We start from the raw sequence: 27369 nt of genomic DNA on the forward strand, positions 1-27369 counted from the left end.
CAGCTTGAAAGATCAAGACAATTTTTAAAATAAATCTAACTGGATCTGCATGAAAGAAGAAAGTCCTATACACCTAGGATGACTTCAAGGTGAGTTATGTAAGGGCTAATTTTCATTCTTGGGTGAACTAACTCTTTAAGGGGCGTAACATTTCGATCATACGCTGAAGATATTCGCCAATCACAAAACACTTGAAAGCTGGACAATCAGCATACACCTCGCTTTACAGAACGATGAGCTTTTCAGAAGGCGGGGCATAGAGGAGCAACAATAATGTACAGTATGTGGAAAATAATATATATTTTTTTTTAACCTTAAACCGCATAAACACATTGCATTACACCAAATACACAAAGTAATGTTCTTTTTAGCAACCCTTATATGACCCCTTTTAGAAAAACACAAGCAACAATTGGGTGTTTTTTTATGTATACTTCAACAGAAACTCCTGAAGTTTTTTTCTTTAGAAAATTGCATCTGGGTGTTTTACACTTCCAAATAAAATTTGGTCTAGATATAACATTCCCCAAGCAAGTTATAGACATTTATTAAAATATTGTTATAAGAGCTTTTAAGTGAAAAAAAAGGTCTATTTAGTTTACTAACAATATAGATGTGTCCAAAAAAACATTTAGGGAGTAAAGAGTAAACATTTTCAGACAAATACATTTTTAAACTGAGTATGAACAACAACAATCACAAACCGTGCAGCTATTTAGTGAAAACTATTTCACAAATTGTCTTCTGCAACAAAAATTGACAACTGATTCACAAACTACACACAAACTGAGTGAGAAATATATGAGTAATATAAATATGAGTGCAACAGAAAAAAAACAGTGAAAATAATCTTTATGAACTATATAAGAATTATTTAAATTATACATAATCGATCCATCAGCTGGCTGTATGCTACATCGGAATCAATTTTACCAGGACATCGCCTAAGGACTGATCCATTTTGGGCACGGTGGTGGGACTAAGCATCAACAATCATTCCTGTTTGGCTCAGAGTAATGAAACGCATTTGTTTCTTCTAACGAATCTGTGTTGTCAAAATGTGATGACATTATCATGTATACTAAGGAGCCCTTAAATAATTAAAAACATTAATAAACATTTAAGAACAATAGTTATTTTTAGCCGCGGACGAATGTCTCAGTCTTTGAGGGTTAAAGAACAGAAAAGGCTGGGTCACCTTGATCCTCGATACATAGATTCTTCAGCAGCCACTGCACAATGTCTGAACCTGGAAAAGAAGAAAAGAAGGTTGCTGCTCAAAATCTAAGGAGATAATGTATCTCTTTTTAAAGAGATAAAGGACAAATTGGCTACTAGAAAAACTGTGAATCAAGTCTCAGCAGGGTCTACTAAGGAAAACATGAAATGTGACTTAAGTGTTTTCTTATTTATTTAAACATTCATTCATTCATTTTAGAATTTAATAAAAATAAAATCAGCAAAATGCTGTTTCGTGGATGGTAAGAAATGCTTTCAATTAACTTTCAATTAACTGACAGAACTGCTGTTTTTTAGTCTTTGTGTCAACAGATGTATTTTCTAAGATATTGTTTTCATTTTGACGTTGTCTACTTTAGCTAAGCTTTATCTTTTATTCTTCATCTCCACTAGATCCATTCTTTTTGTCCACCACTTCCTATAATTACAGTTCTTCCTTTAGTTTTTCTCTCTACATTTTCTCACACTAATCCTTGTCTATCTCTCTTGCTAAGCAGCAGAACTGTATACATTTTATTAAAGGTAAGCAAAGCAGTCCTGGATGCTCCAAAGAGGATCTGAGTCTGGCAGAACTCTGCTGCAGTATTTCATGGATTAACAGAATGGTATAATCTTCATCCCTGCGCCCCTAAACCCCTTTGTTTGTCCCATTTCTGTCTGACTCTTGGAGCAACCAAGAAGTCAACACCATGAACTATCCACCTACAATAAACGAATGCCTAGAGTAAGGTACACATCTCTATATAAATTATGGGAAAAGTCTCAGAAAGTCTCTGTAAAAGGGCAAAAATGTATGTCGGAGCACTGTTTTAAAAGTGAAGTGTGATTATTATATAATTATTAAAGCTTAATATTCAGAGTACACTTCTGGAAGATTGATATGAAAATCTTCACCTTTCAATGAATAGTTCACCCAAAAAAAAATAAACTTAAAATTTGCTCACCCTTAGGCCATCCAAGAAATAGAGAAGTTTGTTCCTTCACCTGATAAGATCTGGAGTAATTTAGCACTATTTAGCACATCACTTGCTCACCAATAGAACCTCTGCAGTGAATGGGTGCCATTAGAATAAGAGTTCAAACAGTTAATAAAATCTTCACAATAACCCAGAAGTAATTGTTTATTTGTTAATTGATGGATTGTCATGTGGATGACTTGTGGATTATTGGGAAGTTTTTATCAGTTATTTGGATTCTCATTCTGACGGCACCCATTGACTGCAGAGAGGATCCATTGGTGAGCGAGTGATTTTCTCAAAATCTGTTCTGATGAAGAAAAAAATTCATCTATATCTTGGATAGGTTGAGGGTGAGCATATTTACAGCAAATTTCAGCTATTCCTATAAGTATAACTAACCATTTTACAGTGAATAAAAAGGCTGTTTAATTTAATTTAGAGGATTTGCATTCAAGTATTTTGTTTTCAACCTGGTCACTGCAAAATTAATAAACTGTCAACAGGTTCTTCTGAGTAAAATGTTTCCGAGATACCCTGTAACAAACGAATCAAATCCAGTATTCACAAAATATGCACAACGTCGCTATTGTCTCAGCCAATCAGCAATGAGAGGTGTGTCCCCAGAGACAGCAGAAGCCAAGAGCTTGAGAGACTTTTTAAAACATAGAGAGGCGGAGACTGGGGTGTTAGAGCTTGAAGCTGGCCTTTTAATGAATCCTCCGGGGGACCGCAGTCAGAGGAACGAAAGAATATTCTTCTGAGAATTTCTCTCTTGCCTTTTCATTCCTAATCCTGCCCTTCTAAAATGGATTATGGCATGTACAGGAGTATAACATTTGCACTCTTCTGATATGTAAATAGTGCAATCATTATCCAATCATTCTCCATTATCCAAAGATTAAACATTCTAATTATTCTATTTAAATGAATAATGGATATAATAATTTCTTTCTTTTTCTCTAGTTTTCTTTAAAAGATGTTAAATCGATATTCTTGGTTATGGACCACAGATAGAATACCACAAACAATAATTTCAACTCAAAATTAACTATATAATTATGGTTTGCGGCAAATGACAGCACGCCACTGATGTGGTCCGAAAACATTAGCTTGAAATTAAGTAAGAATATTCCATTAGCTATCTTTATAACGGCTGTTTCCGGTTGTTAGAATAACTATAATGAGTCAAATCTCCTGAACAACCAAATTTAAACCCTGATCTTTGTACCCAGAATTCATTGTGCTCCTCCACCAGAGCAATGCAGGCCAGAGAACTTTGACAGAGAACAGGCTATCAACACAGATCAGTAGATGAAGAGCTCTGGTACTGGCGCTGCACTACAGAGTTCTGGCCGAGTTTTCGTTGTGCTGGTCCACAGACTTGCTGTGGGGCACTGGCTCCTGCTGAATCCTGCTTTCTCAGCGCCAGCAGTGTATATAAAACAGATGTAGGGGAATTACCAGAGAAGACACTGGGAATCTTGGATAGGAAACTCTTCACCGTACGGATAGGTATGCCGTTTTTTTCATCCTGCATCCTGGCAATCACATCCTCCATCTGAACAAGAGAGAGAAAGACGGAAGTAATGAAAACATATGTGCATGGTATTCTCCTGCAACAAGGGACAGAAATAAGGATAAAAATTTGTGTCAATATTCCATGAGGTGGAAAAACATTTTTTTATTTATTTTTTAATAATATTTTCAATGCAAATTTTAATTGCATCTAATGAAACAAAAACCTTTCTTTATACCTTTAATATAATATAATATAATATAATATAATATAATATAATATAATATAATATAATATAATATAATATAATATAATATAATAGATTTAACACTTCAAAAATAAATAAATTAATTAATTAATTGAAATAAATCATGGTCTCATGTACTGGCTATAATATAATATAATATAATATAATATAATATAATATAATATAATATAATATAATATAATATAATATAATATAATATAATATAATATAATATAATATAATATAATATAATATAATATAATATAATATAAGAATTGTTTGCTAGATATCACACTTCATGAATTAATTTATGCATGAACACATAAATGAATTAAACATCCAATCAGGACTCAAACATCCTGAGTAATACAGCCAATGAAAGTAAACAAAGAGGCCACAGAGACCTGAGATGACAGCCCACAGGAGGCTCGTCAGAAGGATCCACTCATCCATCAGTAAATGAAGTCATTGAATATAACAGCCCTATTTATTAGATAAAGAGAAACCTAGAGCAGAGTGGGACCGATCACGTCACCCACTCATTGATCCGCTGACATTTGGACTGCTCTCAGAGATGCTCCGAGTGTCTGAGTTAACGAGGCGAGCAGCGCCGCCAGGGAACTCACACTCTGGACATGTGACCGAGTACTTCACAGCTGCCAGTGACATCATTCCAGTGTAAGACCACATCGAAATCAGGTCAACAGTATGTGCCCTGGAGATACCTGACATATGGAGGTGTGTGTGTGTAGATACATGCATAACGTTTTGTGAAGGTATACGAGCTTGTACCGTGAGTGTTTAGATAGATTGAGAGAGTGAGTGAGTTGTTGCTGTTTCCTCAAGGGGAGGCCCAGTAAACATGCAAAATTACATCAGTGGGCGCTGCACTGATGCGGAGTGTTTCTTCAGGCTGGAAAGCCTTTGGAGAGAATCCTAACAGAAAACCTTGTTAAATTCCCTTGAAAACCGTTCTTATAACTCCAGAAATAGCTTTCTTTTTTAATATCTAGAGATGAAATGTTTCTGATGGCAGTTACTAACCACCTACTGTGCACACGCACTCACTGAGGGAGGGAGAATTGCACATACACTTTGTCGACAATGCAGACCGGGCAGCAAACACTGAAGTGCTAATTTAAGGTAATGAGGGATCTAAGCATTCCACTCACATTCAGGACTGTAATAGAAGCATTTTAGAGAGAAAGAGGAAGAGAGAGAGAGATAAAGATAAGCACATCTCAGCTGTATGGTGCAATGGTGTGTGATGATATGAAGTCCCAAAAGCCTCACTGGCATCAGATGTACTATTGCAGCCAATCTGTGGCCTGGAATTCTTTTAAACCGACACAGAGATTCATGGGTAAATTTAAACTCTTGACTTTAACTCCCGATTGAACTAAAATTAACTTCAGTGGAGGTGGCAGGCATACCAGCGACCAGTAAAATGAATCGTTTATTTAAGTCACATTCTGGTGTTGCTTTTGTGAATAAAAAAAAAAGGCTTTTATTTAAACACAATATAAGGATTAATTCATCTAATTAATCATACATGCAAATATCTGCTGACAAAATCTACTTAGTAATATAAAATATACACTACTGACCATAAACTACGACTTTTGCATTAATAAACTCCTAATTTGCTGATTAATAATAGTTAGTAAGGTAGTTGTTAACTTTAGGTATTGGGTAGGATTAGAAAATAGTCATACAGAATATGGGCTTTATAAAAACAGCCAATATGCAACTAGTTAATAGTGAGAATTGTTCCCTTACTTTTTTTTTCTTTTTCAAGATGACAGTAATTTTTTCACATATGACAGTAAAATGCATTTATAATATTACAAAGAATATTATATTTTAAAAAAGATGCTGTTCTTTTAAACGTCATATTCATCAAAGAATCTAAAACAAGGAATCATGGTTTCCACAAAATATTAAGCAGCACAACCATAGCACAACAGTGATGATAATAATAGGGAATGTTGCTTGGGCATCAAATAAACATATTTCGTGTATTTGAATACTGGAGTAATGGCTTCTAAAATCCCTTTACAATCACAGGAATAAATTATTTTTTATTTTATTTTTTAATTCAAATAGAAAACAAGTATTTAAAATTGTAATAATATTTCACAATATTACAGTTTTAATCAATAAATGCAGTCTTGATGAACATCAGAGATACTTCTTTTAAAAATATTTGAAAAATTCTTACTGACTACTAGATCAGAATTACAGTATAGCATTAAATAGACTTGTATTACAAGAGAGTTTTTTTAATACCTAATTATTAATTGACTGTAGTAACCAGTGGGCTGTGTTGATGGTGAATTGAATGTGGTAAACATGAAGATAGCTCAAGCTTTCTACAGGAAAATCTCTGATTAAGGAATATACAGTGTGTGCATACAGTGGTCAGTGTGCATGATTAATTGATAGTTCTAATTTAACAAGCAGCATACCTGAAACATTCACACAGACACTTCACTCAAAACAAAATGTCCTCTGGCAGTATATCTCCAGGGATCACACATCTGTGGCTGCAGCCAATCACTGAACAGACTGATAAAAGCCAATAAGATCAGTTGCCCAGAAGAGAGATATCAAATGCAAATTGAGTCAAAGACCAAAGCACACCGTGTGCACTGCAAAACATTTTTTGTTATTTTCTGATCATTGAAGTACACATTAAACACATTAATAAACCTTCAGGTGAAAATGCTGGCTAAATTAAAAAAAAATAAAAATAAAAAATCACACCAGATTCTGAGGCTAAAGTGTTGGCTAAATAATAGAAACAAATCTATTAATAAAATGTGTAAATTCACACCAGAATCAGAAATGGTTTAAAGAGCAACTGAATGCAGTAATCCTGACTATAAATGCATTATTTTTGTTTGCAGTGTATTTGAGCAGACTGTAGCTTCATGTCACAGTCCCAGCAATATACAGTATGTACCACTTCACACACTTGGAAGTTATGGCCAGTTAAATTATTCATATACTAAATGACTTAAGCTTTGTCACTGACTCGTGGCAGTCTGTGTCCTGTCCTCATTACTGACAAATTTTGAAATATATTATATTAACAATCCTTGCATACCAAAGTAATTGCCTCCCCATGTTCTATATGAAGGCATTTCAACGTTTATTTTGGATCTAATCTCAACTACTCAGCATTCGTCTGGTTTTACTCTTCAGTGTATTTTCATTTGTCATGCCTCCAGTACAAAACAAGAAAAATCAAGAGATTTTATTTACTTTCCAGTTTAAACATTTTATTATAAACCTAAAACTTATGTTAGATCAGTTTCAGGTATCGGGTTCTATTAAGTAGCGTGACTGATAATTGATAATAATATTTTTTTGTTTTGTTTTGTGAACGTTGAAAGCAACAAAATGTTTTTTTTTTTTTTTTAGGTTTCACAGTGTCACCGTTTTGCTGTATTTTGATCAAATAAATTAATCCTTGGTGAGAATAAGGAATTAATAAAATAAAAATAATAAAATAAAATAAAATATGCTGTATTTTGATCAAATAAATTAATCATTGGTGAGAATAAAGAATTAATAATAAAAAAATAATAATAATCAATATAATTGTAATGCCATGATACTTCTTTGTTATTGTGCGCTAATAACATAACTATGGCAACTCGAAATATAGAATAGAAAATCCGGATGGAAAGCCAAGTATCTCTAATATCACAGCCAATATATCAAATGGGGATCACATCAAAGCATCCTTATTCATCAAGCACAAGTGAGCACTTACAAACAACAACAACAAAAGGGTTCATCCAAAATCTTCCATACCAGCTAATTAATAGAGACACACACACACACACACACACACACAAACACTCACACACATAATCACACCTCCTCTATGTTTAACCCTGCAACCCTGAGCTCTGATATCCCATGTGACATCACTTCTCTCTCTCTCTCTCTGTAGCAGACAGCAGGAGTGTAGAGCGCTGGTGACAGCACAAGTGTCTTTTCATGATTATTTTGCATCAGAGAAGAGAGGAAGTCTTAGTGGTCGGACGTAGACAAGGTTATTGCAGGAATGACATGAATTTTAGATCTCTTCTGCTCACCCCCCCACCCCATCCCTCTCACCCTGTCTCTAATTTTGCAACCTCCCCCTTTTCTGTTTCCTAGGCAACCAGGGTGATGATGACATCATATACATATGTCAGCCTGGTTAGAGACAGAAAGAGAGCGATTTAGATGTCTTTAAGTGTATGTGTAAGACAAGTTAGAGAAAGGAAAACAGACAAGAACAATAAACAAGATGTTCTTCCATATGAGTCATTCTCCAGCAGCGGTGGCAGACACTGTCACTCGCTTTAAGATGGTAAATAGTCAAATTGTTGTGTACTTACTCTACCGTTCAAAGGGTCAGTAAGATTATTCATTTATTTTTTTAAAGAAATTATTATTTGTATTCAGCAAGGATCCTTTGATTGGATTATTGGTGACAGTGAAGATATTAATAAATGTTGCAATTTTCTATTTCAAAATAAACACTATTCTATTGAACTTCCTATTCATTAACAGAACAACTTTTTCAACCCTGATAAAAAATTGTGAATCAGCATATTAGAATGATTTTTGAAGGATCATGTGACACTGAAGACTAGAGTAATGATGCTGAATATTCAGTTAAATGTCATGTAAACTGCATTTTAAAACATATTTAAAAAAAAACAAATTATATTGTCATAATATTTCACAATATTTCTGTTTTCACTGAACATTTATCAAATAATAAAAAAATCGTACCAACTCACATTTTTATACAGTGGTGTATATAGATAAAATGTTTTTTAAATCATTTTTGAAATATGTGACTGTATAATTACTATTTGCAATTCGTTTAATTTCGTAGTTAATGGGAGCATGAAAATATGCATGATATTTTTCCATAAGTGAGTGCAATTTAATGTAAAATAAATAAATGTGTTGTCTTTGTGTTTTCTTTTGATAGCTAAATGATAAGTTAAACAGAAATAAACTATTTAATCATTTTGTTTGAACTTTTTAAAAGGACTTTAGGTCATGAACTTTCCAGAAAAAAAGAAAAAAAAGTTTTAAAGGTCGTTCCTTTGGCTAAAGGTCATGTGGGGTAAGTGATTTTCTACATTATATATTTTTAAAGTACATAAAATCCATAAAAAAAACTTAAATGATTAAAGCCACATTACTGCATTTATATATATATAAATCCAAATCCAAATCCATTGAGGGAGTATATATTTGATTATTTCATGATTAATGTTAACCATGGGAAAGTGTCAAAACTGACAGATTTTGCTTTATTGGATAGGACAGAAATGACATGAAAGTTTCAGGCAAAGAGAGAGAGAAGCAGGATCAGCAAAGACACTGGAATCGAACTCCTGTTGCCACAAGTACAGATGCATTATACATCGCTACACTAACCACGAGGATATCGGTGCTGACATAACTTGCAATTTTATGTTTTAAGAAGGGCAATAGAGTGGCTAAATTTTCACGGCACAGCTTTAATATTCAGTAGCTAAATAGTAGGGCAAAGACTGAAACATTTCAGCTCAAAAAAACAAAAAAAAAACAAACCCAAACAGATGGAAATGCCTGATACTCAATTAATCTGTCGATGTATAGTGTGCACAATGCTCACCTTCAAATAATGTATTTGTGCTATTTATTGTGCACCATCTCCACCTGAACATGCAGTTCAAGCTTGAAGTACCACTTAAAATCTTACAAAGACCCGGTCGCTACCACAGGCAGTGCACTTCACCAAACTAAGTGGCACAGAATGAGTCAGGAGTCGTTTACACTGGACCGGGCAAAACATAGTGCAGGGGTCTTTCAAAGTCGAACCACTTTAAAACACAGCACTAATGCTGAAGCAGCAGAAGATGAAACTTACTAAATGTCTGCCTCGAACAGACATCCATTGAGAGGCTTACGTTCAATGAATTGGATATAAACAAATTATTATTTCTAAAGTGTTTACAACATCTATTGATTGATTGATTTGTCTGCCACAGTCTAGTATAATGTAAAGAATATCTGAAATATATTTCAGATGCTTTATGTCCTTTTACAATAAGCTTGCCCTTCAGCAATTTACAGCAAATATACAACCTTACTCTCTATATTTGGCCTTCCATCTTTCGTCTTCCATCTGCTTGAGAGCAGAGACCACAGGTATGAGTGCCCTTTCACAGAAAAAAATCACATGAATATTCAATACAGCATTACACATGATTGAATATTCAACATCAGAGAGAGTACTGCTCAGTTATTCACTGAGAACATGATGTGGTTTTCAGCATAAGAGAGCACACTATCTGCTAAGTGAGATGACACACACACACACATACCTAAAGTTTCCAACCGATTCAGTGGCTTTGAAGTTTTGCTCCAGTCCTGCTCACACACACACACACACACACACACTGATTCACGCACTCACACATGCCGTACGCTCACACACAAAAAGGCCACACATTCTGTCATGAGAACACAAATGTGCACAAAACAAACAAATCACACACTCGCTATCAAATAGGTAGGAGGACATTAATTCAGTGTTAAACTCGCCTGCGAGCTAAAATCAGACTGTTTATGTGACCCCTATCCTTCCAGTGTAGTGTTGTGCAACCCTTTCTTCTCACATGCACAAATGCGTGCACACAAAAAAGCACATCCATGCTCATGCTATACACACATACGCTCTTTCCACAGACCATCCCAAAAACTGTAGTGCATTCTCCATTATGCATAATATAAATCATATTTAGTAAGCTAATGCTTCACCCACACACACAGCTTGAGGATGCCCTTTAAAGGGTGCCACTGTATAACTCTCTCTCTCTCTCTCTCTCTCTCCCACACACACAAACAAACACACACAAACACAAGCTTCTGTCAGGGAGTTTTATCTGACGGCGTCCTTCTCTTTGAACTAAAAATGCTGAACAGGTAAATGGTGATGTTTCACTTCCAAAAAAGCATGATGATATTAATTTTGGAATTTGTACACATTTTACACATGGTAGGAATAAAAAAAAGTATCAAAAACTACCATGGTACATCTAGCATCGAGTTATTGGATGTGCCTTGCATGCAGAAATACCATGGTAAATACATACATTATCAGTACCATGTTATATATCAAAGTGCCATGGTATTGCTAACTGATACCAGCACTGTTTAATGTTAGCACCAGAGTGATTTTTTGCAAGGATACTGTACATTTTCAAAATTTCAGATGGCAACACAAATTATCAGAAATATATCATGGTATTTCAACATGGTAATCATACAGTACCAAATAAAATACCATGTAATTAACATCTAGAACAATCACTCAGGTCATTTTCCTCAACATCTTTGACTTGCTCCAAAATGCTAAACAGGTGAATGGCTAGGAGTCATTTACAAAAAAAAGAAAAAAAAAAAAGCCATGGTATCAACTTTAGACGTTGTACTATGGTAGTACCATGTTTTGTGGATGTGTACCACAACAACTCCATGTTTTTGTCTAAATGTAAGATGGTAAAATGCCAAATAAAGTAACACAAACATCATGGTATTGAATCTTAATATGTCAATCCCTCAGTATCAGTTAACACAGCGCTACCATCTGGTAACATCACCCTAAGTAGTTTTTCTTGCATCCTCATCTTTTTGTTCTAAAATGATGAATAGGGAAAATAGCATGTATTTGCAATGCTAAGGTGCAAAATACCATGGGAACCTGTATATTAAAATACCATCTAATTATGTAGTGGTGGTACCACAAAAGCCTTTCTGTCACACATACAGTGAACAATGAGGAAATACAGCAATACAAGCAAACAAGGATGCAATACTCAACAATTAGCCAATTATCTCACTTCATCTGTAGTTTTCACACACACCTCCTCATTTCGACCGTACTGGTGATATACAGTATCACACCACTGAAAGTGTTCAGCGCTCCAGTAAAGAGCTCCTGCTCTCAGCTTCAATCTAATTAGTTATAACAAAATTTGTAACAGGTTTTATGTAATATGTTTGGCTGAAATAATCATCATCTCTGGAGGTGGAACCGTGTGCTAAGAATTAAGGCCAAGCGCAGACAGACTTGAAGGGCAGCCCTATTCATCCCTTCCTCGCTCTCTATTTTACGTATTTTTGTGTGCATGTGCTTGTGAATTTGCGTTTTTCTGTGATTGCATGTGTGTGTGTGTTTCTATGAGAGCATGTGTGGGAGGGATTTTAGTGGGTGTTCTGACTCAGCTCTGGAAGAGTACGATTCCGCAGAAAATGAATCCGACCACCCACCTGCTGCCTTTTACCAAACAATTCTACAAAACACACACACAAATACAAACACACACAAACTCACATGCACACTAATTTAGAGTGTTGAAATAAATATGGCTCATAATAACCTGCTTTTGTGTATTTCTCCACGGCACTTCACTGACATTCAGCATTTGAGAATGATCACGACAATACCACTAAAAACCTCAAAACCACATAGCTTTGGACACTAGAACAATATGTATAACAGTGGATTAGATCTGTCAAAGAGGTTTTTTTTTTTCTTTTTGGTTCCACTTCATATTAAGTGCCATTAAATCAAAAAATAACTACAATGTACTTATTGTGTTCATACTGTATTACACTTGCTACTACAGGTTTAAGGTTAGGAACAGATCGTTCAAACTATCTAACATATACACACATATATATATATATATATATATATATATATATATATATATATATATATATATATATATATATATATATATATATATATATATGTTAGATAGCTTGAACGATCTGTTCCTTTTTTTTTTTTTTTTTTTTTTTTTTTTGGCCATGGGTATGTTTGCTAATATGTAAAAAATGGTTTAAGGCAACATTTTAAAGCACATTTTCTGAACACATGAGCAAAGAAGTGTTCAAATGATTCACAGTAGTAAGCTTATTCTGAAGCCAAATAATTTCCCAGTGGCGTCACTAAAGTTTAAAATTGGAACAATTTGAACTCTGGGTTAAAATGTGTCCTTCTATGACAAACCAGGTAAACACAGGGAGAAAATGAGCAGATAAATAATGTCAAGAAGGAGGAATGGGGAAAAAACAGGCAAATTTTGGGGTATTTTATAATAAAAAAAAAAAAGCAGAAGCCCAAAACCTCTGGCCCTTCGTATTCACACATGTGTCTTGAATAACAACAAGGCATTATGAGACTTTGTCTTCCCTAGCCGAATGCCTTTGTGATAAGCTTTAAGCTTACACCAACTGAGAATAATTATTATGATGAAAATTATGATTTATTAATATACTAGTACAGCCAGTATGTGTAGAGCCATTTCCACTTTCAACATGTTAGCATTAATAAATGATAGCAGTTATAGACTAAAGACCTTGACCACTCACTGTAGCAGCGAAAGAACGCCTTATTACTTTCATCCAGTGCTTGTTGAAAAGAAGGGAGACCAGATGAAATGCATACAAATGACCTGCTCTCTGTTAGGCTGTTCTGGAGGTGTTTAATAAGCCACAACACTGTCATTAAACACTATCCATCCACTGGCCTTGAGACAAATCCTGTGAACCGCACACATTTAGCAAAGTTGCACAGTGTGTAGCAGCCACATAAAAGCTTTCAAATTATCAAGCCCGAAAGAAATGAAATATTATAGCGATTTGTAGGTACGCCTGCAGTAATTGTAATGAGCCAAATGTAATGAGTCAGTCACTTAAAGCAGGGGTTGTCAAACTAGAGTCCGGGGAACCCCAGGGGGGCCACAAAGAAAAAAGCTGAAGATTTCAGACCAATTAATACAAAATAAAATGAGTACAAACAAAAAGATACAACAAAACGAAGAAAAAAAAAATACAGAACACAAAACAAAACAAAAGGCAGCGGCTATTTGAAAATATCAGTATTTTTAAGCGGTATGCTATTTACACTGTGAGAATAGCTACAGATTCTATTTACACTATGTTAAAATTGCAGAAATTTCAGCTATTTATGCTGCTTATCACAAATAATGGCAATTATCTACACCTCAGTATTTTAGTACATTATAAAAAAAGTATGCAATAATAACGTAATGAGTGTGAATTATAATGTTCATTCAAATTAATAAATGGATGCCACTTTATTGGGACAATAAAGACCCCCCTAAACCTACCCGATACGTAATTTTCAACTTTTTGATTATTTGCTCCATTTTTATTGAAAATAAATGCCTTTCCGATGTGATATGAGATTTGAAAAGGGAGAAAACTAAGATTGGCAAGAGTCGGTTTCGAACTCGGGTCGATTGCGTCAAAAAGACTGCGGTACATGCTTTAACATCCACACCTCTGGAGCTGATGTGTGATACTGTAAGTATCTTTTGTACTGCTGACTACCCCAATCACAAACTGGTGGGTGGAGTTAGTGTAAGTAGCCTCTGCCAACATGGTGGCCTATTTGCACTTAGTATGAATAGACACTCCATACAACTAAATCAGGGTAAGTGGAAAAGTCCAAAACAAACAAAAAAAACAAAACAAAACACACAGGGAACCATCATATCTGGGACAGTGCCAACAAAATATGATTTTCATGAAAATATTAATCTATATATATATTATAGAATTTAAAATATGATGTAATACTTTGACAGGTTTGATGACAGGTTTCATGTGATTCAACATTTTCACATATGCTCTTTCCCTTCTCTTAGCACACCTGCTGTTTCTCAACAAAGGTGTCAGAGACACCGAGCATACACTCCAGAAAAAGTCCAGAACAGGCTGTCAGTTAGCGGATGCTCTAGGAGCTAAAATCGATAGAGGAGGGAGAGGTAAGATGATGAGATTTCCTGAGGTTACTCAGGAATCCTCATCACAGAACAAGAAGTATCAGTGCAGACAGGCAGGGCTTGGGGGACATTTACATTACTGTGGATTTTAAGCTGTGGAAACTGGAAGAAAGTGTAGGTCTGTAGCTGTGGAGAGAACAATCAATTGAAGCAATAAGCGTCCCCTCACCTCCTTCTTCTGTCTGTTTCTTTTTCCGTTTTTGCTGTTCTCGCCAGCTCTCTCTCTGGAGGCTTGGTGTGTGATGTATGGGGCAGCATTCATTGCAATGCTGTGAGAGTTACCCTCAAAGCAACCAAACCGATAATGAAACACTCGGCTCGCATGTCTCCTCCAGTAAGACACCACAGCTGCAAGTTGTCTCCGTCAATGCAGGTTCACACATTTGGGATTCATGTTCTAAATAATATCTCCACTAGTAGCAGACACAGAAATATAAAATATAAGATTTTAAATATGGCACAATGAAGGTGGGAAAGTCATGCATGCCTGCAAAACATGAGCCTGTTTACACATTTTGCAGACATATTTCAGTGACCTGAAAGAGCTTTAACTAGAGACAAAGATGTCATTTTAAAATGATAAACAATTAATGCAATATGGTAAGTGGAACACAGCCATCTGAGAAATACAAAACTGCACCACTGGACATGAAGAGTCGATTAATGCAACTTGTAAGTTCTACAAATCATGTGTGTAGTTGAAGTTTCCAGTCTGCAAGGACTGTTGGATCAATGAATTGTCTTTGCATTGAATTTCACATTGCATCCAAGTAGACTGAAAGATTGCTTCTGTCTGCATTTTATTTGTTTATTCAATTTAAACATATGCACGTACAGTGCTATGAAAAAAAAAAAAAAAAAAAACTTTTTTAATATTAGGACATACAGATATTGGATTGACATTGAACCAATGACAATAGAAAAACAGCAATATAATTTAACAAATGGCATCTGGAATGCATATTTTGTAAAGATCAATATTATCCGAATATAATCACATCAAATTTGTATGTTCATGCTTTAAATTTTATTTATGGTAAAACATTATCTCATTGGATCCTAAACCAGTGCTCCATTGTGAAATATTAGCAATGTACAATATGCCCAAAAAATTAATAAATAAATAAATTCTTAATAGACTGATATTTACTTCTTTTTTATGTTTTTAATGGCAAAATATGTTTTTGGGTCCAAATGATGTGGTAGTTATGACCTCTACTAGCACAGGCTAACAAAGCCAAGCCAACTAGCAATTCACTGAATAAATAGTTTGGACTAGAGAAAAAAAATCCACATCGTGGCACGCTGAAACTGGACTAGCAGAGCAGCAGTTCAGATACTTTGTAGTTCTGTCTCAAAACAAAACGTAAGGTGATGCTGACTTTCATCTTCGCTTTGAAATTATTAGAGACTCTCATAACCATACATTAAAAGGTGCACTGAGAAATCGGCAGTGAAATTAATTAATCCAAACCCCAGTCAGCAGTGCAATAACGTGCTAACGGCTCTCCACACTCAACAGTGTGGCAGTGAGTCATTTCATCTCCTGCCTGACAACTCAGCTTTTCTTCATGTTGTACTGCCAACACAGGAAGAGCTGATCATAGGCAGGATCTCAGTATGTTGAAGAAAACACAGTGGCATATAAAGGAAATGGCGGAGAAAGAGAAATGTGAGGATAAAAATTTCAAATTTAAAGATGATAGTGAGAAGATGGAAAAGCCAGGCTGTTCTGCAGGAAGGATAAAAGTCTAGAAATAAGAGAAGAGGGTGGAGAGATAGATCAAAGCAAAGGGAAGGAAATGATGAAGAACAAGGATAATGGAGACAGACTAGAAATGTCAATGTGCTTGCCTTTTGCTTTATATCATCTTCACTTTGCCTTTAATGCCTAAAATACAATAAAAATCACTGAAAATTCAAACCTCGGTACACATAGGAGTCTTAGTGCTCTGGTAGGGATGTTTTGTTTAAGCCTGAATCTTGTCCAGTCCCATTCCAATTTCTTCACCCTCCCAATATGTTCACGGTATAATATACATTGTACTTTCCAATAAAAGCATTCATAAAAGCATATAAATACAATCTGAAAAAAAAAAACTGATTAACTGGCTGGGCAGGTGGAAACTGATAGATAAAATAGAGATAATGCATTAATATACAGTTGCATAAATTTGCACTATATTGCATTGTATATTAGATTTAACACTATATAACACTGCATTATATAAAATATGGCAAATGTTATATACAGTACATAATAAACATTGTTAAAAGCAAAAATTAAATCCAAATAACCATAAAATTGTGCATAAGATGGAAAAAGAAACATTTCTAACAACTTTTGAAGAATAAAATATGTTACTGATGTAAAAAGATTCATGTCTACTCAATCTCGATGCTATTTTGGTTTAAATTAATCTGTCACAGATGCTAGCCAATTGCTAGATGCTAGTCAACATGGAAAGGATGCATGATATCCCAAAAACTACACAAAGTAAAAGAAAACACAACCCAAAGTGCATTAAATACAGGTTCACTTGCAGGAAGTCTAAGGTGAAACCTCTCGAGAGCATAGAACCATTAAAATGCACTGGGCATTTAGAAAGCAATAATAGACAATAGACAATAATATTGGTACCGTTTTGGTTCAACATATAATACCTAATGTAAAAAATGTAAAAGATTCTGGAGCAAAACCAGTTGAGAACATCAGAGGCTTGTGATCAAGCGGGAAAAAAAAATGATTAGCAGCAGTGATGGCAGTGAGATCAGATGGAGAGGGCAGAATGAAAAACATGAATGAAGAGAGTGAACTGAGGGAGGGAGAGCAGGTGACTGGAGACTTCCGTTTCATATAAGAGCTTTAATATGTGAGAAACAGGATTGAATGTCCCTGTGGAGGTGATAAGAAAGAAAGGAAAGGGAGACATGTGCAACGGGCTGAACAGCCTGATACATGTGTTCAAGATGAGCTGGCCAATGAAGTTGCAAGGTACGCCTAATTTTCAAGATGCTGAGGAAAAAACAGTATGTTATATAACGATTCTGTGCTAAAGCATTAGGAAATGAGTACATCATATGCAGCATAAACTGGAAAAGCCCTCAGAGACTGCTTGAGTGTATGCAAAGAACAAATCTTATTTATATGATTACTGTGGATGAATAAATTGCTTTGGTGCATTAAAAATTATCCAAGTTGCTTTAAATGGCTCCCTGTTGTGGTTAACCTACAGGTCACCTTTTCAAACACTTCACAAGATGAATGAATGTGATTGACTACTGTAGTCATAATAGCCTTTTGGATGAAAACTTATGCACATTAAATGACACCTTAGAGACCAATTAAGTTCAGATGTAGAAATATCTTCCCAAGCATTACTTAACAATCATATCTTAATATTGAATATATTCAAGTTTCAATAAAAGAGTAAGTCCATCCATAAAATAAATGAAGAAATGAATCCATATTTCAAGGTCGGATTTCACAGACTAAATAAATAAATGATCAATAATCAAAAATAAATAAATCTAAATAAATAAATAAATACAATGTATGGACAGACAGACAGACAGATAGATTATAATAATTATAAAATGTATAGATAGGTCAACTGACATCACCGAGCCAACATTTTTGTTCATATGACTAGATTAGGTCTGTTTCACTTCACAAAATACATAGGGAAATAAACACATGAATACACATCACTCAATTAAGAAATCAAAAGCTTTGCTCTAACTTTCCAGGGTTACATGATTTTCATTTTGGATCAAGCTGCCATAAATCTAGTCATATAAACAACTGTCTATTTTCCTCCTGAGGGCTACAACAACAGAAGAGACTTAATTGAATGACGTGCCCATCTGATTGTCTCTGTGTTAAGAAGCAAAGACTCATTTATGGATATTGAAGTCTTCTGTCTGGCTGACACTCGATATGATACGGATGCAGTCAGACCTTCCCGCTGACAGCACTGTTAGGACATCTATGATCCTTAAAATGGACACAACTCTAACAAACACAGATCAGTACTATCAGTAAAACAGGTCTATACTCACTCTAATGAATATTAAGGGTAAGGCATGTTCGCAGAACCTGATTTTACCAAGTGAGACATGTTCCTGGGACAACATCTTTGTTGTCAAAACAAAAGTTCACTAGTCAAATAAGCACATTTGTGCAAAACATGCTGAGATCATGCAGCTCATATTTTGCTTTCATTAAAGCAGAAATAAGACATTTAGACATAATGTTTTAAACTTTATATTCTTAAATTGATTTTTGGATCCTACTGTATGAGAATGATTACATTTAGCACAACTGCTAACTTCCCAAATTCTTGAAGTGTCAATTTAATAAATTAGTTAATTTTAATAAAGTCTCATTAACACAGTCACAGCTCAGCTATACTGAAATATTTATAGCAATATAAAAAAGTTGCGATTTAAGCACTGAATCCACAAGAAACTCAAAGCTGATTATTTATGACAGACATCTTTACCTCACAGCAATTGGCTGCCTACCAATGATTTTCCCCTCTCAAATTGCACATTTTCCAACTTATTGATGATCTGTCACGATAGGTATTGGGGAAAAACACAAAGAGAGGGTAGATCCAAATGCAGGTAAGGGTTTTATTTAAACAGAGGGGTAAATACAAAATAAACAGTCATGAGAGACAAATCAAACAAAAAGGGAACCGGATGAAACGGGGAACTCGGAAGAACGGAAAGGTAGAGGAAGTCTGGTGGAACGAGAGAATGAGACACATAGGGTAAGACAAAGCAAGACTGATGGACCTGAAACACAATGACATCAGACAAGGACTCCGTGACATAGACTAAGACAGACTGGGTATTTATACACAGAAGGATAATTGGGAAACAGGAGACAGGTGGGGTGAACAATCAATCAGGTAACAAGGAGGAAGGTGACCATATAAGGGAACAGGAAGTGATCTGGGACAGGCACCGTGAGAAGGAGGACATCTAGTGGAACCCCGGGGAACAACAACCCAGACACTGTGACAGTACCCCCCCTCTACGGAGCGGCTACCAGACGCTTAAAGACAAAACATGACACAGAGACCAGGAGGGAGGCGGACAGGTGGAGGCTCAGGGGGAGGGACGGAGGGCCAGACTAAACTAACGAGAACAGACAGAAACAGAACTCAAAAAACACAAAACATAAGTCCATGAAGGACATGTTGAGGCGTCCACTAGGACGGAGCAGATGACCACCACAGCCGTGTGGTCAAGGCCAGAGCCCTCCAGGGCGGAGCGGAAGACCACCACGTCTCTGTGGTCGAGGCCGGAGTCCACCAGGTCGGAGCAGAAGACCACCACGTCCTCATGGTCATCACCAGAGTCCCCCAGGGTGGAGCGGACGACCACCACGTCCTCGTGGTCACCGCCAGAGTCCCCCAGGGCGGAGCGGATGACCACCACGTCCTCGTGGTCACCGCCAGAGTCTCCCAGGGCGGAGCCGAAGACCACCACGGCCTTGTGGTCACCGCCTCGGGAACTGTAACGGACACCGCCTCGGGAACAACATCGGGCACCGCCTCGGGAACAACCTCGGGCACCGCCTCGGGAACAGCATCGGGCTCCGCCTCGGGAACTGCATCGGGCTCCGCCTCGGGAACTGCATCGGGCTCCGCCTCGGGAACTGCATCGGGCTCCGCCTCGGGAACGACCTCGGCCTCGGGAACAGCATCGGGCACCGCCTCGGGAACTGCATCGGGCTCCGCCTCGGGAACAGCATCGGGCTCCGCCTCGGGAACTGCATCGGGCACCGCCTCGGGAACTGCATCGAGCACCGCCTCGGGAACTGCATCGAGCACCGCCTCGGGAACTGCATCGGGCTCCGCCTCGGAAACAGCATCGGGCTCCGCCTCGGGAACTGCATCGGGAACTGCATCGGGCTTCGCCTCGGGAACTGCATCGGGCCCCGCCTCGGGAACTGCATCGGGCACCGCCTCGGAAACAGCATCGGGCACCGCCTCGGGAACTGCATCGGGCTCCGCCTCGGGAACTGCATCGGGCTCCGCCTCGGGAACTGCATCGGGCTCCGCCTCGGGAACTGCATCGGGCTCCGCCTCGGGAACTGCATCGGGCTCCGCCTCGGGAACTGCATCGGGCTCCGCCTCGGAAACAGCATCGGGCTCCGCCTCGGGAACTGCATCGGGCACCGCCTCGGAAACAGCATCGGGCACCACCTCGGGAACTGCATCGGGCTCCGCCTCGGGAACTGCATCGGGCTCCGCCTCGGGAACTGCATCGGGCACCGCCTCGGAAACAGCATCGGGCACCGCCTCGGGAACAGCATCGGGCACCGCCTCGGGAACAGCATCGGGCTCCGCCTCGGGAACAGCATCGGGCTCCGCCTCGGGAACAGCATCGGGCTCCTCCTCGGGCACCGCCTCGGGAACTGCATCGGGCACCGCCTCGGGAACTGCATCGAGCACCGCCTCGGGAACTGCATCGAGCACCGCCTCGGGAACTGCGTCGGGCTCCGCCTCGGGAACTGCGTCGGGCTCCGCCTCGGGAACTGCATAGGGCACCGCCTCGGAAACAGCATCGGGCACCGCCTCGGGAACTGCATCGTGAACTGCATCAGGCTTCGCCTCGGGAACTGCATCGGGTACCGCCTCGGAAACAGTATCGGGCACCGCCTCGGGAACTGCCTCGGGCACCGCCTCGGGAACTGCATCGGGCTCCGCCTCGGGAACTGCATCGGGCTCCGCCTCGGGAACTGCATCGGGCACCGCCTCGGAAACAGCATCGGGAACCGCATCGGGCTTCGCCTCGGGAACTGCATCGGCCTCGGCCTCGGGAACAGCATCGGGCACCGCCTCGGGAACTGCATCGGGCTCCGCCTCGGGAACAGCATCCGGCTCCGCCTCGGGAACAGCATCGGGCACCGCCTCGGGAACAGCATCGGGCACCGCCTCGGAAACTGCATCGGGCACCGCCTCGGGAACTGCATCGAGCACCGCCTCGGGAACTGCATCGAGCACCGCCTCGGGAACTGCATCGGGCTCCGCCTCGGAAACAGCATCGGGCACCGCCTCGGGAACTGCATCGGGAACTGCATCGGGCTTCGCCTCGGGAACTGCATCGGGCACCGCCTCGGGAACTGCATCGGGCACCGCCTCGGAAACAGCATCGGGCACCGCCTCGGGAACTGCATCGGGCACCGCCTCGGGAACTGCATCGGGCACCGCCTCGGGAACAGCATCGGGCTCCGCCTCGGGAACAGCATCGGGCTCCGCCTCGGGAACAGCATCGGGCACCGCCTCGGGAACTGCATCGGGCACCGCCTCGGAAACTGCATCGGGCACCGCCTCGGGAACTGCATCGAGCACCGCCTCGGAAACTGCATCGGGCACCGCCTCGGAAACTGCATCGAGCACCGCCTCGGGAACTGCATCGAGCACCGCCTCGGGAACTGCATCGCGCACCGCCTCGGGAACAGCCTCGGGCACCGCCTCGGGAACTGCCTCGGGCTCCGCCTCGGGAACAGCAGCTGCCTGTCTCCTCCTCCGCCCTCTACGATGGGGAGTCGGTGGCGTTGAGTCGGCCATCTTGTGCTGTGGTGCTGGGCTGGCGGCCATCTTGGGCTGTGACGCTAGGTTGGCGGCCATCTTGTGCTGTGGGGTTGGGCTGGCGCCCATCTTGTGCTGTGGGGCTGAGCTGGCAGCCTTGTCTGGACACTCTGGTGTGGTTGTTGCATTCCACTGGGCACGATGGTGCAGGTAATTGGTAAACCCCCAAAAGTCCAGTATCTCTAACCCCTTCATCTCCCATGAAGGTAAAGGATCATCCAGGCAATTATTAAATAAATCCTTTAGTGCTGCATCATTGTAACCTAGCCCGACTGCCATAGTCCAAAACAATTGCGCCAGGCCACCCACCTCACTTCCCTCTTGATGAAGGGTGATTAAGTTCTGGTATCTCCCCCTCCGTTCCTCCATGGTGGCTGGGGAACCGATTCGAAATCCCACACCGCTGGATCTAGGCATGACGGAGTCCTTCTGTCACGATAGGTATTGGGGAAAAACACAAAGAGAGGGTAGATCCAAATGCAGGTAAGGGTTTTATTTAAACAGAGGGGTAAATACAAAATAAACAGTCATGAGAGACAAATCAAACAAAAAGGGAACCGGATGAAACGGGGAACTCGGAAGAACGGAAAGGTAGAGGAAGTCTGGTGGAACGAGAGAATGAGACACATAGGGTAAGACAAAGCAAGACTGATGGACCTGAAACACAATGACATCAGACAAGGACTCCGTGACATAGACTAAGACAGACTGGGTATTTATACACAGAAGGATAATTGGGAAACAGGAGACAGGTGGGGTGAACAATCAATCAGGTAACAAGGAGGAAGGTGACCATATAAGGGAACAGGAAGTGATCTGGGACAGGCACCGTGAGAAGGAGGACATCTAGTGGAACCCCGGGGAACAACAACCCAGACACTGTGACATGATCTCACCACTTGCTCCACTCTGCTGTCAATCCCATAATGCCACTCAAGTCTGCTGCTTGGCTCCCACAGAGAAAGAAATGAAAGCCTCACTCATGCTCTGCCCTCTCCACTCCAGCAGACAAGAGAAGCAGCTTCACGTTAATTGAATAAATAAAACATATAATTTTCCAGACCTCCAGACAGAAATTTTGGAAATATGTATTACTTTGTATCTTTATATTTTTGTAGACTAAAAAAAAACAACAGGTACTCAACAGGGATGTAAAAATATATATTTTCATAATCAACGAGTCAGGCTGACAGTAATTGTCTTAAAATTTATTGAAAGTGGTCTACTTATTGGAAAAGTGGTGCTGTAATGGTTGTAGTGGCAGGGCTTTAAAGTTAATTAAATTAAACATAAGATGCAACTTCTCAGGCAGAGTTAACTGTCGTCAGTGATTCACTGCATTTGGCACAACGCTCTGTGAAAAGTTGCATCTCTACAGTCACACCCTTTAAAGCACACCTGCTAAAAATATTATAGATAAGTCAATCTTGCACTATATTAGTCTGTCGTATGACTTGATTGACATGGTTGAACAAATTCTTCAATGCATCACAGCAAAACTAATCTGAGTACCTATGTTGACAATGGTCTATTTTCTGGCTCTTATAATGCATAAAAAATGCATGCATTAAAATTTAATTCAAAAATTATGCATTTACTAAAGTTCAAAATTTTGGGGCCAGTAAGATTTTTATTTTGCAATGACATATTTAATTGATCAAAATTGATTATGGTAGTAAAGCCATAATATTTCAGAAGATTTCTATTTTTTAAATGCTTTATTGTCATCAAAGAATCCTGAAAGAAATGTATTAGAGTGTATACTAAATCATTATGCAGAACAACTGCTATGAACATTTATAATAATAAGAAATATCTTTTGAGCACTAAAACAGATTTCTGAAGGATACTGAAGACTGAAGTAATGGCTGCTAAAAATCCAGCTTTGCCAAGGTATACATTTTATTTTAAAATATATAAATACAAAAAGCAGATCCGTTCAACTGTTATCATATTTCACTGTATTTTTTTAAATAAATACAGCCTAAAAGACTTATTTGAAAAATACAAACAAATCTTACCAACCCAAACTTTTGAATGGTCGTGCATATGTAAATCTGATCCATAAATACTGCATTAAAAATATGTATATGCATGCTTGGCTGTGAGAAAGGACATGCACACGAGTGTGTCAAGCAAGCACACACACAGTACAAAAAACATCAACTAAGACCTATAAGAGCATATGACGTTAAGTGTGATAATAAGAGAAGCTGGCACATCCGCTTAAGTGTCAGTCACGCAACATGGTTTTAAGTCTAAAAATTCCTCCAAGAGACAATTCCTCATTTCTATCTCATTCCCACTACAACCCCCGCTAACAGCACATATGTTACCACTCTTAAAACCATACAGACGTAACAGCCGGAAGAGCGTTAAGATAGCACACGATGAGTCATAATAGTCTGTCACCGATGGCAACTCCACTCAGGGTCACGGACCACCAATGAAGGATGTGCAATCCTCAAATCAAGAAGAAGGGATAAGAAAAGACAAGCCATTCAACACTTGATTAAGTCAACCCTGTTTCACATACTTTATGAAGGCCCGCATAAAAAATGGAGCTGTTCTATGCTGGGTTTGGCCAAGATACTGTAGTAGTCCCTCAACAAAGGGTGTACAGCTTGATAAAAAGAGAGGCATGCTGGTCTAGATATGAATTATGCATAAGAAGGCAGAAGTGGAGATGGACATGTTGGAACAGATTGGTGTCTCCATCAGCTAAAAGAGATTTTTATATTCACCAGCAGCAGTTTGTGTGACTGGGCATTTTCAACACAGTGTGATAGCTGGAAAGTCTAAAGCTCCTTTTCCTAGAAAAAAAGAACTGTATTTTCTGAGCTTCTTTAATACAAGAAATGTATGCTGCCCTTGGGCTATAAACAATAGCCTTAGTAGCACCACAATATGTATGTGAGTTTATATTTATGAGCCTATACATTTGCATGGGTGTGTCTCAATATATATATATATATATATATATATATATATATATATATATATATATATATATATATATATATATATATATATATATAGCTACGAGTGTGCATGTCACTTGTTTTGCCCATGGAAAATGAAGAAACATTTTGGATTAACTCTGCAGAGCCCTTGACAGCCACTATACAGTATACTTCCATATTCTTGAAACATAATTGAAATGGCTAAGAAAAGACTCAACAGTGAATACCCTTTTTGTGTTTTTAAAACAATAAAAAAGTAATTGAGATTTTAGAAATCTCACTGCAAATGTCTAATTAAAGTACATATATAAAATGCTGTTTTCATTGTTTTCATACAGATAAATAAATAATAAATAAATAAAAGTCTATCATATCGAGGGGCCCTATGTAGCAGACAACAGGAAACACTTTTTGATTTAGTATTCTGTCTCCCCAGTCTCTGGACTTGTATCTGCCTTTTCCTCATAATACAAAACCAAAAAGGACAGCTCAAAAATGTGATTTAATTTCAGAATTGTGTTAGGTGCTGAGTGCGAAAAGGGTGTATAAAGAAAAAAAATGGTAAAAACTTTAAATTAAGTATTAAAAGGTTGCTGAATAATTTAGAGAGTGTCATTGATTTCCCACCATTATTTTCTTTCATTAAGTTACACTAAAATTGGAAAGTATTGCAGGATTAAAAGGAGTCCCACAAGGCTCAGGTTTAGGTCCTGTGACTTTTACCTCTTTACAATGTTGACGGATGTCATGTTGAGCAATGTACTGCAAACCAGTTTAATGGTGTTCACATTTAAAATGTGGATTGAAAGCTTATTGAAAGAAAAAAAATATTGCTGGCATTTTGCTTGATGACATGCTACACTTCCAACAGTAGAAAACTAATAAGAATTTATCATCAACTGAGGAATTAATCAAGTAGACCACTGAGAATTACACTCGTACATTTCAACAGTCTTACAGTTGTAGTTTATTCTGCCCTACAAAGACAAAAGACCTTAACTCTCTTCAGTGTGAAACTGAGAAAAATTACTTTAAATTTTTAATTTTAGGTAGGACTCTGGAAATCTAACAATTAGATGTTTTAGTAATGAAAATTATCTACACTAAAAAAAACACTATTTCAAAGTTAATGTACTCTGAATTTAAACATTTAATCTCGTGAGTAAAACATGAGAAGTCACACCAAGGCAAAAGGCAGTAACGTCCACATTATGTTCATCGCCATGGATTGATTTTACTGGGTTACAAGAAAAGGTAGGATATGGATTTAATTGTGAACTGTTAGAAGGCTACTGATTTTATGATTAATCATGCTAGCTATGACATTTTTGTACACACGCATCCAACTAAAAGTGACAGCCTGGTGTATAATCTGCATTACAAAAAGAAAAAAAATCTTTAAAAGTTATTCACAATTACGTATTGCTGTCAAGGTATCTAGTCTTTACAGTGCTTTGTTATATGGAGCTGTTTCAGTATACAATGTATACAGTATACAAAAATGTATGTCTACACCATAATTAAAATGCAGCAGACTTTAATGAACAGTAAAAAAAAAAAAAAAAAAAAAAAGCAGAACACCGTATAGCTCCAAACTGGCACCGTAACTTCATATTGACGTGTGGCTAAACAAAGTCAGAACACTGTAACTCAATTTTAGCGTTCCAAACAAAGTGAAAGAGTAGTAAGTAGTGTTATACGCTGTTCTGCCTTGGTTTCCCCCGAGGCTTTTCCAAGTTACGTTTGAGACAACCCATTATTTTCTTGGAAAAACAACCAAACTGACTCAAGATACTTATACACATGATAAAGGATGTCTTAAATGTCCCAAAAATTTTAATAACTCATTTTCGACAAAAATCTAAGTTACAGCCTTTTACCTTTAAACGGCGGTTTTTGCATGCATGCTTTTTATTGATTACTGTTGGCCAATCACACAGAGTGCACTT

The 27369-nt window shown here is 38.4% G+C and overlaps 2 protein-coding genes across 8 annotated transcripts in view; both read right to left on the reverse strand.

The window, feature by feature from the left end:
* Nucleotides 1-27369, reverse strand: part of rgs7a (regulator of G protein signaling 7a) — a 43283-nt gene that overhangs the window by 11898 nt on the left and 4016 nt on the right. For both annotated transcript variants that reach the window (XM_052581219.1, XM_052581218.1), the window contains exons 3-4: nt 3660-3756; nt 1199-1249 (exon numbers count right to left, since the gene is read on the reverse strand). In XM_052581219.1, coding sequence (XP_052437179.1) covers nt 1199-1249; nt 3660-3756 — 148 coding nt within the window. The remainder of the gene's footprint in view (nt 1-1198; nt 1250-3659; nt 3757-27369) is intronic.
* On the reverse strand, nt 19472-23343 carry LOC127976634 (retinitis pigmentosa 1-like 1 protein). Of its 6 annotated transcripts, none has more exons than XM_052581217.1 (3): nt 22146-23343; nt 21069-21257; nt 19472-20510 (listed from the first exon to the last, which is right to left on the reverse strand). In XM_052581217.1, the coding sequence occupies exons 1-3, from the start codon at nt 22872-22874 to the stop codon at nt 20070-20072; spliced, it is 1359 nt and encodes a 452-aa protein (XP_052437177.1). In that variant the 5' UTR covers nt 22875-23343; the 3' UTR covers nt 19472-20069. The 6 variants fall into 6 exon arrangements, with proteins under 6 accessions (XP_052437177.1, XP_052437176.1, XP_052437175.1 ...); XM_052581216.1 differs by having other exon boundaries at nt 22074-23343; XM_052581215.1 differs by having other exon boundaries at nt 22026-23343.

The sequence above is a fragment of the Carassius gibelio genome, chromosome B17 (assembly GCF_023724105.1).
Source record: "Carassius gibelio isolate Cgi1373 ecotype wild population from Czech Republic chromosome B17, carGib1.2-hapl.c, whole genome shotgun sequence".
Classification (NCBI taxonomy): Eukaryota; Metazoa; Chordata; class Actinopteri; order Cypriniformes; family Cyprinidae; genus Carassius; species Carassius gibelio.